General features: G+C 38.7%; 2 protein-coding genes and 1 pseudogene across 2 annotated transcripts; all 3 read right to left on the bottom strand.

Moving 5' to 3' along the window:
* Positions 1 to 1,812: 1,812 nt before the first annotated feature.
* On the bottom strand, positions 1,813 to 3,583 carry LOC147442994 (uncharacterized). The gene is made up of 2 exons (XM_086529461.1): positions 2,569 to 3,583; positions 1,813 to 2,471 (listed from the first exon to the last, which is right to left on the bottom strand). Exons 1-2 carry the CDS (start codon positions 3,581 to 3,583, stop codon positions 1,813 to 1,815), a joined length of 1,674 nt encoding a protein of 557 aa, XP_086385587.1.
* A 1,573-nt stretch (positions 3,584 to 5,156) lies between these two features.
* On the bottom strand, positions 5,157 to 5,671 carry LOC147442993 (uncharacterized). Its single transcript, XM_086529762.1, has 2 exons — positions 5,352 to 5,671; positions 5,157 to 5,211 (listed from the first exon to the last, which is right to left on the bottom strand). Exons 1-2 carry the CDS (start codon positions 5,669 to 5,671, stop codon positions 5,157 to 5,159), a joined length of 375 nt encoding a protein of 124 aa, XP_086385888.1.
* Positions 5,672 to 10,238: 4,567 nt separating this feature from the next.
* On the bottom strand, positions 10,239 to 11,139 carry LOC147442992 (uncharacterized; annotated as a pseudogene).
* Positions 11,140 to 15,094: the final 3,955 nt, after the last annotated feature.

Raw genomic sequence — 15,094 nt, 5'->3', positions numbered from 1 at the left:
CAAGTTTCATACCCATCGGACACTGAATGGACGAGTCAGGGCCTTACCCTAGCGTTTTTTCCACACTCACTATCGCTAGAAAACGCGTCAGGATAAGGCCTCTACTCGTAAGGTCTCTACTCGTCCATTCAGTGTCCGATGGCTATGAAACTTGGCAAGTACAAATAGATAGGTCCCATTCTACCATATGCCAAGTTTCATGGCCATCGGACATCGAATGGATGAGTCAGGGCATGTTCAACATATAGATAAGAGCTATGTAACGCATCTTGAAAGGATCAAATAGCATGGGCAGGTAGCCAAGCAATTTAGCATCTAAGAAAGTAAATAAGGAAAAAGATATAATTGAAATGCAAGAAGAGTCGTGAGTGGAAAATAATTCCAAGCAAGACAAGAAATAAGAGATGCATAGGCTGCATTGGAGGGTACAAACATTTTGTAGCTTCAACCAAGGAAAGAAGGGTCATAATCAATTTCAACTTAAAAGGCCAAACTATAGGTTGAACGTGGAGCCTTATAAATGCAAGGGAGGAACAAATTGCATTGGTAACTAAAAGCAAAGTACACAATCACACATATATTTAATGTCGAAGGTACGGGAATAGATGAACTAGTCGATTAACTAAACTCTCCCTCACTAACTTATCTTTTCTCACACATTATCTAAACTTAAACTATTATCACTCTTCTCCTTAAACTATTGTCTCTCTTTAACTAATTGAGACCAATAATAGTGCCATTCCCTAGATAATTAACAGTATCCTCTCTCTATTACTAACAATGTTTTCACCTTATGACATCAGATAGGCGATTTTAAGAGAGAGAGAGAGAGAGAGAGATGATATATATATATATATATCGCTATTTTTAGTAAATTTGTTTTGGTAATAAATATCTTAAAAATGAGATAGAGAGAGACATATTCATCATGGGTACACCAATGGGCCCATTCGAGGTTGGCCGGATGGCCAAAATTCATGACCATCCGACATCGGATAGGTGATTTTATGAGAGAGAGAGAGAGAGAGAGAGAGAGAGAGAGAGATGTGATAAACATCTACACCATCATCAAATAATATAAATACACTACATCATAAGATAATCCAACAAAATACATATACATCATAAGAGAATCCAAAGAGATGTAACCAATATCATCGTAAAAAAGTCCAAAAAAAAATACATATACATCACAAATCATCATCAATCTCTACATATGATCTCAACTGGGTCCTGGTGCGAGGAGCCTGCACCACCCACTCTACTTGATCAGCTGTGTTGGATCTCCAATGTCATCTACATCATCTGTACTCCTGACTGAAGGTCGCTCCTTGATAGTACGACTAGACTCTACACCTAAGTGGGCAGATCTCTCTAGCTCAAATCTAACTCTAGCAAAAGCTAGCTCCTGATCTACAAGTGTCCATCAAGAGTGATGGCCCATCTCCCAAATCCTGAAGTCGGCATAAACTCGAGACCGAAAATGTTCTCTAGTGGAGGACTCTACTGCTTGAAGTGCCTCTTCTAGGCTCTGATCTACAAAAACACTCTCTCTGTCTAGTTGAGCCGCACTAGTAGGCCTCTGAAGTGTGAGCGCTTAATACACAGGTACAAGTTAACAGATTCAGAGTCAGAGTTTGAGAAGACGAACACACAGAGACTAGATATCAAGCGTTATATTCGCGTTGATTCGTTTCATTAGTTTTATACGTGCAGTAAGTTGCACCGTTACAACTTAGTTGTGTCGATTCTCTTGACACTATTATTATTGTTATTTTTTTTATTATCACCAACACCCCCCCATAATAAAAATCAGATCTCCAATCCAATTATGGAGCAGCACTTATAGTGCTTGTCAATCTGCAAACTCTTTGTAAGGATATCTGCTGCATTGTCATTTGTGTTGACATAGATTAAGCTGATAATCTCATCTTCGACCTTTTGTCTGATGAAATGATCTTGAATATCCAAGTGCTTTAGCTTCTCCGATTGCTTAGGCTTCTTTGAAGCATCAATAGCTGCCATGCTATCACAGAAAACAATATGAGGTAACTTTATTTGAAAATTTAATTCTCTTAAGAAATTACCGATCCAAATAGCTTCTTTGGAAGCGTCATTAGCAGCTCTATATTCAGCTTCACATGAAGAAACAGCCACAGTTGATTGACGTTTACTTCTCCATGAGATAGGGCCACCGGCTAATGTGAAAACAAACCCTCCAAGAATACTTCTGTATCGTCGTGACTCGTTTGTGTGTATCCAGCTTGCTGGACCAGGTTTTGAATGTGTATAGAGTTCGCGGATCCTTATAGGTAAAGGCGTTTGTGTAGAAGTTGAAGCTGTCACATCAAATTTTGACAATATAGTGTCAGCAAATCGAGATTGCTCCAAAGTTAACGAACTTGGTCGGTCACGAAGAATTCGAATGCCGAGAATATATGATATTTCCCCCCCATCGGTCATGTTGAATTCTGCAGATAACTCTTGCTTTATTTGATTGATAGTATGTAGGGATGAAGCCATTAATACAATATATATCGTCCACATACAAAGCAAGAATAAGTAAACCATCTGAGCCATGACGAGTATACACTGAGACATCAGTAACACAACGTTGGAAACCAGCCCGCTGCATGAAGCTACTGAAACGAGCATTCCACTGACATGGTGACTGTCTTAAGCCATAAAGAGACTTCAGCAACTGACATACATAGTCAGGATATTGTGAATCAATAAAATGTGGAGGTGAAATTGAAGCATGCCGATGGCTGGCAGCAGATAGAGCATTCACTGGTGCTGTATCACATAAAATTTCTGAAATGGAGCGAAAACGTGGAGTCCTAGGAGTTTCAGTTTCGCTTGCGGTCTCAGCTGGGTTTGACGAAGATGCCCTGGATACATTTGGAATAGCCTGTTGGGATGAACTAGAAGTATTGAAGTCAATAACTGAAGAAGTTTGATGGGTAGAGGGGATACGCTGACGACCTCGACGACTGGAAGGGGTCGTTTGTTGAGGTGTAGGGTAGGTAATATGTGTTACCCCTGTATCAGCAAGAGGATCATTTTGTATTCGACGACGAGGCTGATTAGCAGTTGGGCGTCTTGCTTGAAAGACAAACTCACGAGCAGGAGTAGGAATATTGGGAAGAGTAGCTCCTAAAGGTTGAGCTGGATGTGGTGGCATAGGTGCAATAACAGGAAGAGGTTGATGTATATGTTGTGAAGTAAACTCTTCAAAACTGTAAGTATTATCTGAATCAGCATCCAAAGGATGACCAGCTTGATGACTTCTTGGTGAAGATGAAAAATCTTGACTGGGAGATATAATAGAGGTTGATAATAGAGCATCCTCATTGAATACGACATCTCGTGAAAAAACAAACCTTCTTGTTGTTGGGTTATAGAGGCGGTAGGCTTTTACACCAAAACGCTCCCCATAACCCACAAGGATACAACGCTCAGCACGAGGATCAAGTTTAGTTCGAGCTTCTATGGGAATGAGAGAATAACAAGGAGTGCCGAATATACGAAACATGAGACAATTCTGGCTTCTCCTGTGTCCACCTTTGATAAGGAGTGACATTTGGTAGGGTCTTAGAAGGAAGACGATTTTGCAAATAACAAGCAGTAGCAGTAGCTTCTTCCCAAAAAGAATGGGGAAGACCAGCTACCTGGAGCATAGAGTGAGAAGCATTAAACAAGGTACCCCACTTTCTCTCAGCAAGACCATTTTGCTGTGGCATATAAGGAATAGTAAATTGATGTACTATCCCAAGATTGAGACAATACTCCCGAAACTCATGAGAGGTATACTCTCCCCCATTATCAGATCGAAAAGTTTGTAGACGATGCTCTATATGGCGTTCAACAAAGTTATGATAATTCTTAAAGTGCTGAAACACCTCAGATTTGTGCTTCATAAAGTTGATTATCGCATACTTTGAGTAGTCATCGATGAAGAGTACTACATAGTTATTACCAGTCAATGAAGACACGGGTAAAGGGCCGAACACATCAGAGTGCACAAGTTCGAGGACTTGTCTTGTTTTTGTTCGGGAACGAGGAAACTTTGTGCGAGTCATCTTGCCAAAGAGACAAGCTTCACAAAGATCTATGGTTGATAAGGGAGTATGCATTCCCTTAACCATTTTGTACATTTGCAGAGTCTTCATGGCACGGACATGAGGGTGTCCCAGCCTATAATGCCAACGAAGAGTTTCCGAGTTAACATCCTCATGGATACAACTGAATTAGACTGCATTACAGTGGGCATGGCACTCACGCCAAGAGGATATAAGCGTCCCCGCTGTGGACAGATTAGTCTTACAGGTGGCTGATTGCGTATTGAAGCTTTAATAATGCAATGCCGGTGAAAGAACTCGATTGATGTTCCGTTTTGAGTAACCTCACTCACTCAGAGTAGGTTCTTGGCAAGACCAGGAACATAATACACACTGGTCACTTTTGTAACATCACTTGATGGTAGCTGAAGGTAGACATTTCCCTTCCCCTCAGCCAAATATGCACCGTCATCTCCTGAAAGTACCTCCATTGGATGGTGGAGTGGGCTGTAATCATGCAGCCATGAGAGTTCGCCCGTCATGTTGTGGGTAGCCCCCGTATCGAGATACCAAGTTTGAGGATCTAAATTTGTGTTTCCCGTAGCCATAAACAAACGAAGAGTAGAGATATCATCCTCTACACTAGAGTCATTCAGCGCAGTAATGTTTTCTTGATTGAATGACCGTGAAGAATTGCCACGTTGTCTTTGTCTGGTGCGACATTCATGTTCCAAGTGACCTCTACTCCTACAGAAGTTGCATACTAAGGCGGGATTGTATGAGGTATTGAAATTGGTCCCCCTATAGTTGGGATTGTGGCGAACATGTCGAGAGGAGGAACTTGGATTCCTCTGATCACCCATACGATAGGTTGGTCGGGTAAATGATCGACCAGCAGTAACACGAGGTCTCTGCCTAGACCTATTAGGAAATCTTGATCCCCCAGCAGCCATAGCCCTAGAAGTTTGTAATGGAGAATTGGCATGTGGGGTCGATCGAGCCCGTAGTTGATCTTCTTGGCGGATAAGAGCGACTAGTTCAGTCACAGTTAAGGCAACATTATTAGAGTGTGTGGTGATGAACGATTGCCAATCTTCAGGTAGGGCAGCAAGGAGGATAGTAACTTGAATCTCCTCCGGAAGCTTGAGACCTGCAATCAGCAAGTCATCAGATGCCTTCTGCCAGGCATCAAGAAAATCATCAGTTGCTTTGAAAGATCGCATTGTTAAATCATTCAATTGTTTATGCAATAGAACACGCGAAACGACGTTGGTCCTTTGATATTACTGCCGTAGTAAATTCCACATCTCACGGGCTTCTGTGGATTGTCGAACCAGTTGTAATTGCTTATCCCCAAGATGGAGGATGATCTCTGTACGCGCTTCGAGATCTTTCTTCTTCCAAGCATCAATGTCAGCATGGGCGGGAGGAGCTTGTCTTGCAAGTACAGGTACGGTTGCTGGATTCGGTTCAGAACCGTCTATGACACCAAGATTCCCTGCCTTTTCAAGGAGCATTTGTATCCTGAGACTCCAGGGAAGATAGTTAGTGCCATTTAGCTTTTCAATATGATAATACTTAGAGTAAGATGAAGACGATGCAGCAGCCATGTCTGAGGAGAAGTCCGGATCAACTCGTCAGCAACAGCGTGCAGCAGTCTTTTGTTGAAGCGTGTGAGCCGAGTTCAGCGCTCTATATTGATACCATGTGAGCGCTTAATACACAGGTACAAGTTAACAGATTCAGAGTCAGAGTTTGAGAAGACGAACACACAGAGACTAAATATCAAGCGTTATATTCGCGTTGATTCGTTTCATTAGTTTTATACGTGCAGTAAGTTGCACCGTTACAAATTAGTTGTGTCGATTCTCTTGACACTATTATTATTGTTATTTTTTTTATTATCACCAACATGAAGTTCTCTCTCTCTCGCCTCCAAGATGATCATCTCCCACACTGCCTAGCACTGCTCTATCTACATAGAAGTCTTTGGCTATAAAGAGGGATGGATGATCAGCTATATCTCCTTGAGATCGAGTACTTATAATATAATCCTCTGTGTAGCCCTCCTCTATCAAGCTCTCTTCCATTCTCTATTGCTGTGACTCTATGTCAACTCCAAGTGGTAGTCTAGTCACAAGATCTATCGTCTCTTCTCACCCTGGAAAAAGATCATCGATGTCCCACATGTGATGTATATATATATGTCTATATCAACACGACACATCGGGCAAGAAGAGTCCTGGCACATATGATGTACAAGGCAGTATAAGTGAAATCTATGTCTACAACCAAGTTTATACCAACCAAAACTGTCAAATACACACAGTACAAATATCACAATCTGCTATAGATCTACTAATCTCATCTCAAAGAGCCCTCCTACCCAAACCATTATCAAGAAGCCAAGGATAAAGAGGAATCGAGGGCTGCACCCTATGAGACTTTGGTGCTCTACTAATATATGCATGCATCCTCATATAGTGCTCTGCTCTAAAATATGCAATACGTCACTCCACATCTAAATCTTGTGCCATTGTCTTCCATAAAACCACGTGCTCCTCAGCCCTGCCAACTCTGTCTTGTAGTGCGTCAACCCTCGGACGCTACTCCTCTACCGTCCGACGCTCAAATATCAAGTGTGTCATGTGCCGCTCCATGCTAACCTACTGCCTCTCAATCTTCGCCCAAGCAGCCTCAAGATCTCGCATAAGCTCCACGACTCATGTATCCTCCACAATCTACAGAAAAAAAAATGAAAGCCATATTAGTATTCTATTGACGAGAGAGTGGATGAAACTATTACATGTAAAGGAGGTGAACAAGATCCCTGAGGGGTCGGCTGTATGGTAGGGTCAGCTGTCTGTGAAACTGGAGTCACCTCAAAAGTGGAAGGCACTGCAATGGGCTGAGATGGTGTGTCCTATGTTACAAACAAAAAAACATCACCATGCAAGTGATCGGATAGAAAACTAAATAAGAAGATAATATGTTGGTATGAGAGTACCATACATGATGGTCTAGAAGAAGAAGATGCAAACTGTTGTTGAATAGGAAAAAGCTCTGGTGCTGCAAGTGCTATCAGACAAAGAGCTGGTGGCTGGTGGAGGACGATGAGCCAACTTGTGTGGGCGCCTGCCCTGGTCCTGTAGGCGGCCCACACCATGTCCTGATCCTGGGCGTCAATCATGGTAATCAACCACCTGTCCATAAATAAATTGTTCACACAACTGCATGGTGAAATAAAGAGGAATCTCTCTATGGTGGGGCATGCCACCATAACACCACACGTATCGGATGTAGATGTGTACAACCATCTGATGGTGGATACATCAAGTGACTCTAAGAGGCCATGATCTTGGAGGTGTCCGATCTGGACCTCGAAACTGAGCTAATGTCTGCTCTCTAATATGAGGAAGACCAAAAACCTCTAAAAGAGTGAGCAGATCTGTGCACACTGTGTGAATCCATGCTCTCAAGCGCTCACGGTCATCTAAGGTACGGAAATGGTCTAATATGCACTCCATATCAGTGATGACCTGCAGTGTACCTGGCCCAACTAATCCTCTACAAAGGGAGACTATCTCCTCCTATAGGTGAGTGACAAGGCTACTAATATCTATAGGAAATCTAGGGGAGGCGGTACTGGTGGTTGCGAACTGCTACCTCCACATGACATGGTCTACAATTTACAAAAAAAGTGAATTGTAAGTATGTGCATTGTGTGTGTACATATGTATAAACGTGTAAAATTTTATGGTCATTATCATATCCTAAACCATATGGTCTACTATATGGCAACCACCATAACATTTCATATGGTGATGGAAATTCCCTCCCTCTCTCACTCCCCCCTCATCTCACTCCCTCTCTTTCTCTTTCCCTCTCACTCTCTCTATATGAAAATTCAGTATGTGCATAGGATTATCTTTGTGTTTCTCTCTCTCTCTCTCTCTCTCTCTCTCCATTCTTGATCGTCATGCTCTCTCCCTTAGTCTTTATGCAAACTCCTTATATATATATATATATATATATATATATATATATATATACATATATATGTGTGAGTGTGTGTGTTTTCAAAAATTTGGGCAGAACAAACTTTTTTTTTGCAGAAAAGGATTGTACTTGGCTAGTTGTATGTTCTACATCTTGGATTTAGTTCCAGGCACTGTAGTTTGCACCTAGTTAAAGGACTTAGTACTCTGATTTTAGATAAGGCATTTTACTTTTTGATCAGGGATTGTGATGTTCAGGTCAGGATTTGGAAAATCCTCTTCACCGGGCTGTGCCAAGTGTTGAAGGGATACTTTTGGGATTCTTTTTGTAAGGTTATTTAGAATGCTAAAAGCCTAGGATATAGATGAAATCGTGGGTAAGTGTTTGTCCTATGATTTTCATGGGAAAACAAGCTGTTGTAACTGAAATCGTGAACCTATATGTATGCCCAGTTACAAATCGTGAACCTATATGTATGCCCTTGATCGTGAAACGATATGTGTTCTTGTAGTTAATCTTTTGAATAGAAGAATGTCATGTTCTTGCCCTAATCTATACTCTGTTTGAGTTATTCTTAATTAGTTCTGTGTTATTTAATTCAGGCATGAGTATAATTCTGATTTCTGATTGCTTTAGTGATGTGAGAGTATGATTTCTGAACTGTGTTTAGGTTTAGAAATGTTGTTAAGGTACTAGGCAATGTTAGCCATAGTCTCGGGGGGTTCACTATGTGTAAAACTACCATATCACGTGCATTCAGGACATGTTTATAAAACCCCTTATCTGTGAATTTTTTTAAAAATATAATGTACCCTTTTCTTTTAAGATCTGTAAGTTTTTTTCAAATTTGAAAAAGTAATGCCCTTATGTATATATATTTCTGTAAGTTTCAAGAACTTTAAATACCCTTCTGTTGAACTCACGTGATAGGTTACATTTTTATTAGGTGAACTCCCCGAGGCCATAGTACAGTGGTGATCCCACATGGAGTTGTTCTTCTCTCTCGAGTATTTATCCTAGCTAGTCTATGAATGAACAAAGGTTGATAAGTGCTAGGATTCATACGTGATAAGTATGGAAACCACCCTATTGCCTCTTCTGCTGATAGATCTGCTGGTGGAATGAGCCTGTAGTAGTTACAAGCCTGATCTTGATAGAAGATATCCTTGGTTTCCAAGTCCTCATACATTCTTAATATCGGTGATTTAGGGTTATAGTTATGAGGATTTGGATGATATAATTCAATTATAGTCCCCATCATAGTCTTAAACACAATCTTAGGCTGCTTCCAGAGGATGATACGACAAAGATAAGATTTTTATCTAATTTTGTGGACGTACATATTTAATTGGATACCCAAGAATTTGACATTATGCTCTGTTGACCTTGGATACTAGACTCTCTTGAACTTGAGATCATGTGAATAGTACGAATTGGTACTATATTGCAATCTTCATCGTGTAAAGACATTTTGTCTACATTGTTACCCTCGTTGAAACCCTCTTGATCAGACTCTCCACTCTTCCACTTGTCAGACCTTCTGTTGACCCAAGAAGGAACGTCAAAGTCGTCTCCTATGGAGATGACCTTAAATTCATCTACTAGCGTCTTTGCCACATCTTGATAATAATGATCCATCAAGTTGATGCGTGTGATAATCTTTGGTTGCCATATGTAGACGTAGTTAGAACCCCAATCCTGAATCATTTTGAGCTGCCGCATAAATGGTCGTCCAAGAATGATGTCAAAATTTTGGCTCTTTCCAAATTCTACAACTACAAATGTATGCTTATATCGGACTCCGCAAGAGGTAGCTATGACCCTTTCTAGTAGTCAATAGGTTCCTTTATGTTTCCATTAGCCAATAGAAATTTTATGCATGTTTTCTTTATGGTTGGTTCACCCCATAACTGCCAAACCTCTATTGTGACAATGGTCATACCAGCTCCTTCATCTAGAATAGCCATGATGCTATGTCCGGCGTATTCTACTGGCCGGCAGCATTGTGTTTCTAGTTTCTCCCTCATAATAATCCCCTTGTTTGTTCAATGGTACTCGCTCAACAACTGGCTTTTGCCCTTCTTGAACTAATCGTTCTTATTCTTTTTCTCTCTTTTTACTCACAACCCTTCTAGCTCTCCGTTCTTTCCAGCTTTCTTTTTTGCTCTTCTTGTTTTTCTAAGGCATATCTCCGTGTTTTCCTTCTTCCGGCTCCTTGGCTATGGATTGAGCAAAAGATATGCCTTGATCAGACATCTCCTGTTCTTTTCTTGATGCTCTTGATGGCTTGTGAGGTGTGGGTGAATGTAGTGGTTCTGTTGGCCCTTTGTTGGCTAAATGACCACTTGTGTCATGCGTTTTTATCATCCCGATTGGTTTTGGGTCTTTTGCAGGTACTTTGTCTACTCCTTTCACTTGCTTTGATTGTGGCAAGCAAATAGTTTCATTTGAGGTGCTAGCCCCATTTTTCTGGTTGAATGACCCTTTTAGGTGACTGAAGTTTTCAACTTCATTGTCCAATAAGAGATCCCATTCTTGGGCAAAGGTATCTACAAAGGTGAATTTTTTTTGGAAATCTCTCAGTCCTATTGAAGACGACATAGATCACTTTCTCAGTGGTTAGGCTATGTTTCAATGGGTTCTTCATATGATAGAAGAACTCATTCCCTGAGTCATTCCTCATGTATAAGGCTCTATGGGGATCATCTATGAGGATTCTCTTTGCTATGATTGAATTGATCACCTTGTCATTTGGTTGGACTGGCCTTGAATCTATCCTATGTGTACAATGCTCTTCCCTTGGTACTACTTGTCCTACACCAGGGTTATCTATGAGTAGATATGAAACTCTGTCTCTACCCTTGTAGCAATCTCCTTGGTATTTTAACCATAGACTTGTGTACATTGGATTGGGATGGTCTTCAACCTTGATTAGGTACCTGTTCTTCGGGTCACAATACACCTTGGCTCCAAAGACATTGAAATCTACAAAAGTTAGCTTGACATTATATTCATTGCTAGATGCATGTACATATGATTTGGAGTTTTCATGTATGTCTGGGATTGGATTATATCCCATATTTAGTTGTTTTACAAGGTCTATATCAGACATCTTGTGATTTGTCCTTAAGTGTAATGTATGGTGGTTTAACGTTTTTTGCTGCTTTGTGATTTTTGAATGCAACTGCAATACAATGCTTGGGAGGTACACTTTATGCACTTATCCTACACCAAAAATGTGTTTTTGATGCTCTAATGATGTTGTTTATGTCCCTTGTGCATAATGAAAAAGGATACACACTTGTAACTTTTTTGGTTTTCAGACCACCCAAACTTCAGAGTGAAAAACAAAGGTCTTCTGGTCACTTTTTTAAACCCCAGACCAAATCAACATTGGTACCTACCTAGGTTGATTTGTTTTGCTGTACAAAGGAAGTTGTGGAGTGACTCGCGCTCTCAAATCCGATAAAAAAACTTTTTAAATCGGAGTTTCAGAGCAAAAGTTATGCCAATTTCAGTGAAAGTGACATTTTGTGCTATTTTTTGCAAAGTTCACCAGTGCTGCACTTTGATTAGCCTCACTAAATCAGTGATATCTTGAGGTCGAAAAATGTTTTTTCAACTTTCTTTGAGGATTTGGACTAATGAATGCAAGGCCTAAAACCTGCAAGCATCTACACACCAAAATTCAACCTCTACCCCTGTTTTCATGAAACTCGCAAGTTTTATAAATTGGTGAATTTTTGCAAGTTTGAATTTTTCAGTGTCTCCCTTGTCTCTATAGTGATCCCAATCACTAGATTTAACCTTGAATCTCTCAAATCTCTGCTTTATACACACTCACTGAGCCTTCATCTACCCTCTAAAGCAATAGAATGCTATGCCAATGTTTGCTAGATTTTCTCCAATTGAGGTGATTTTTTTGGACAGTAGCTAATTAACATGCAACCAACATTTCCATCAAGTGAAATTTTTGTTTGAACTAGCAAATGCCCTTTTTCATGAAACTCGCGAGTTTCATGATCTCATGACCCAAAAGTGATTTTGAAGTTTCGTCTGCATGGCTCCCTTCCACATACTTTGAAATGTATCCTTTTGACCTTAAAACCAACTTGGTGCACTTGGTTGGTTTATGGGACCCCTTTTAGTGAATTTCAGAGTCTCAAATTTGAGTATTTTGGCTATCATATAAGCAAGAAATGTAGTTCTTATCACCTTGATAGCTAGGATTACTCCTTTTGATGTGTAGAATCAGCGAGTATGGTTTTTACAAAATGGATGCGGGAAATATAAAAGTAAAATCTATGTGGGACCACTTTCCCGTAGCCACTTCCGTCTTTCCCACTGCTCCCGTCTTGTGTTGTCGTTGCCGTTTCCCTGAAATAGTGTGTGTGCGTGCGCACGTCCATAAAAAAAACAAACCAAATGAGGTTCGTGTTTTCATTTTTAACACTAGGATGGTAACCTTATGGGTCGAAAATTCGACCTTTTTAGGGCCTTTTAAAAGAAATTGTATTCTTAAATGCACGATAATCTAATGAAATCCTTTCTTGGGCTTAAATTTGAACACCATATTATAATGGGAAAATTAAAGTGGAGGTAAAAAACTATAAAATCTAAAAAATGTAAGCTCCCAATTTAGATATACTCGGGTTTCTCTTCAAAAACAGGATCTGCGAGTACTCTTTGATAGATTAGGTGATGAAAAAAATTTATTATGCATAGTATGTCATTTTCTCCTAACATCTTCAATAGTGTATATAACATTGAAATAGTTTCTATGTTTTTAAAAAAATCACTTTTCTCTCTAGAATTTCACTAAGACACAATGGTCAAATTTACTCTACGCGATGTTTTCATAACTACTTCAAAATTAGGCTCTAAAAATACACAATTTTTAAATAGAATGTGATTATCCACATTCATCAATAATTATTGAAAGCACCCATAGAATTAAAGGTGTATCACTAGCATAACTTAGAACCTTACTATGACATACTAAATCTAATTAGAGAAACAAATGGGTTTCCATAAATTGGCTTGTACAATCCCTTTGAGGACTATCTAGACATTTCCTATTTGAAATGTTATCATGAAGTTATAGTACAAGATAAAGTTTTATCATTTTTCTTATGTCAAAATACACATATCAAAGAGAAGATGATTCACATATCAAAGAGAATATAATCATATCTTGGAATGATCATGATTTTGATACAGGCTAAAAAATATTGCGATGTCATATTGTTGGTTATTTAGCATGTTAGGTGCTATAAAACTAAAGAAAGAAAGGTTATAGAATGTCAAATCCATGCCCACATGGAAATCCCCATTTTGAGGATGTCTAGATTGTTAAAAAAATTAGCTAAGCACAAATTTTACTGATAAATCAACATAGGTAAATATATGTATATAGTCTATAAGTTTCAATACAAACATGCTTCATCCATAAAAACAATGAAAATATGTCTACAACTAAAATATATCGTTTTGTGCCACTATAGACCATAGTGAAATGATTTCTAAGTGTTGTTTATCTCATATTTGAGAAAAATTGCAAAAAACAGCACACGTTTTTTCACACAGTTTAGGTTTGGAAATCTTTGCAAAACATAGTGTTGGAGGTCGAATTGATAACCCAAAAAAATTCCAAGTTTTTTTCAAATGTTGTCTAATATTTATCAATTTAGAACATATTAAAAGGTGAATTAATATTTGAGAAAAAATTACTTGAATATCATGACTTAATAGGTCGAATATTCGACCCATGTCGAATTTTGACCCATTACCGACCTAGTGTTAAACTTTTTGCAATAGGATGCTGGTAAACGTATCGGTATTTGCATCGGTAAGTGGGCCGGAAATCACGCCGAAAATTGCTGCAAAAATAACGTCTGTAAAAAATCTGAAAAAATTATTATTATTATTATATTTTTATTTTTGGTAGACATGTTTACGATCATTTTTAATGTTTTTGGGCCTTCTCATCTCATTTATCATGTTATAATTGTTAAAAAAATTAAGTATTTCTAAATTACACTCAATTGCATCCAATTGGGCTCAATTGATGTCAACTCAGCTTAATTGATGTCAATTGAGCTCAATTGACAACCAAATTGATATCAATTAGACAAATTTATGTCAATTAGAACATTAATTGCGCTCAATTGCATCCAATTGGACTCAATTGATATTATTTAACACCCAATTGAGTCCAATTGCATCCAATAAGGCTCAATTGATGTCATTTGAGCTCAATTGATATCAATTAAACTCAATTGAGCTCAATTGAGTCCAATTACATCCAAATCCAGCTCAATTGAGTTCAATTACATTCATTTGATCTCAATTGAGTTGAATTGACATCCAATTGATATCAATTAGACAAATTTATGTCAATTGGAACATCATATGCACTCAATTGAGTCCAATTGCATCCAAATCCAATTGAGCTCAATTGATGACAATTGAGCTCAATTGACATTCAAAGGATATCAAGTAGACGTTTTTATGTCAATAGGAACATCAATTGCACTCAAATGATATCAATTACACGTCTTTATTTCAATTCGAACATCAATTAGACGTCTTTATGTCAATTGGAACATCAATTGCATCCAGTTGGTCTCAATTGATGTCAATTGAGCTCAATTGATATCCAATCGATATTAATTAGATGAATTTATGTCAATTGGAATATTAATTTAATCCAATTGGACATATTAATTAACACCCAATTGAGGCCAATTGCATCCAATAGAGCTCAATTGATGTTAAAAAAAATCAATTGATATGCAATTGATATCAATTAGGTGAATTTATGTCATTTGGATTCAATTGGAACATCAATTGTACTCATTTGCATCCAATTGGTCTCAATTGATATTAATGAACACCCAATTGAGTCCCATTGCATCTAATTGGGCTTAATTGATTTCAATTGGATTCAATTGATATAAATTGCGTTCAATTGAGCTCCATTAATCTCAATTGAGTCCAATTGAGATCAATTAGGAAATTTTATGTCAAATGGA

The sequence above is a fragment of the Adiantum capillus-veneris genome, chromosome 14 (genome assembly GCF_014529385.1).
Source record: "Adiantum capillus-veneris isolate H3 chromosome 14, ASM1452938v2, whole genome shotgun sequence".
Classification (NCBI taxonomy): Eukaryota; Viridiplantae; Streptophyta; class Polypodiopsida; order Polypodiales; family Pteridaceae; genus Adiantum; species Adiantum capillus-veneris.
This window is presented reverse-complemented; position numbering and strand designations above follow the sequence as displayed.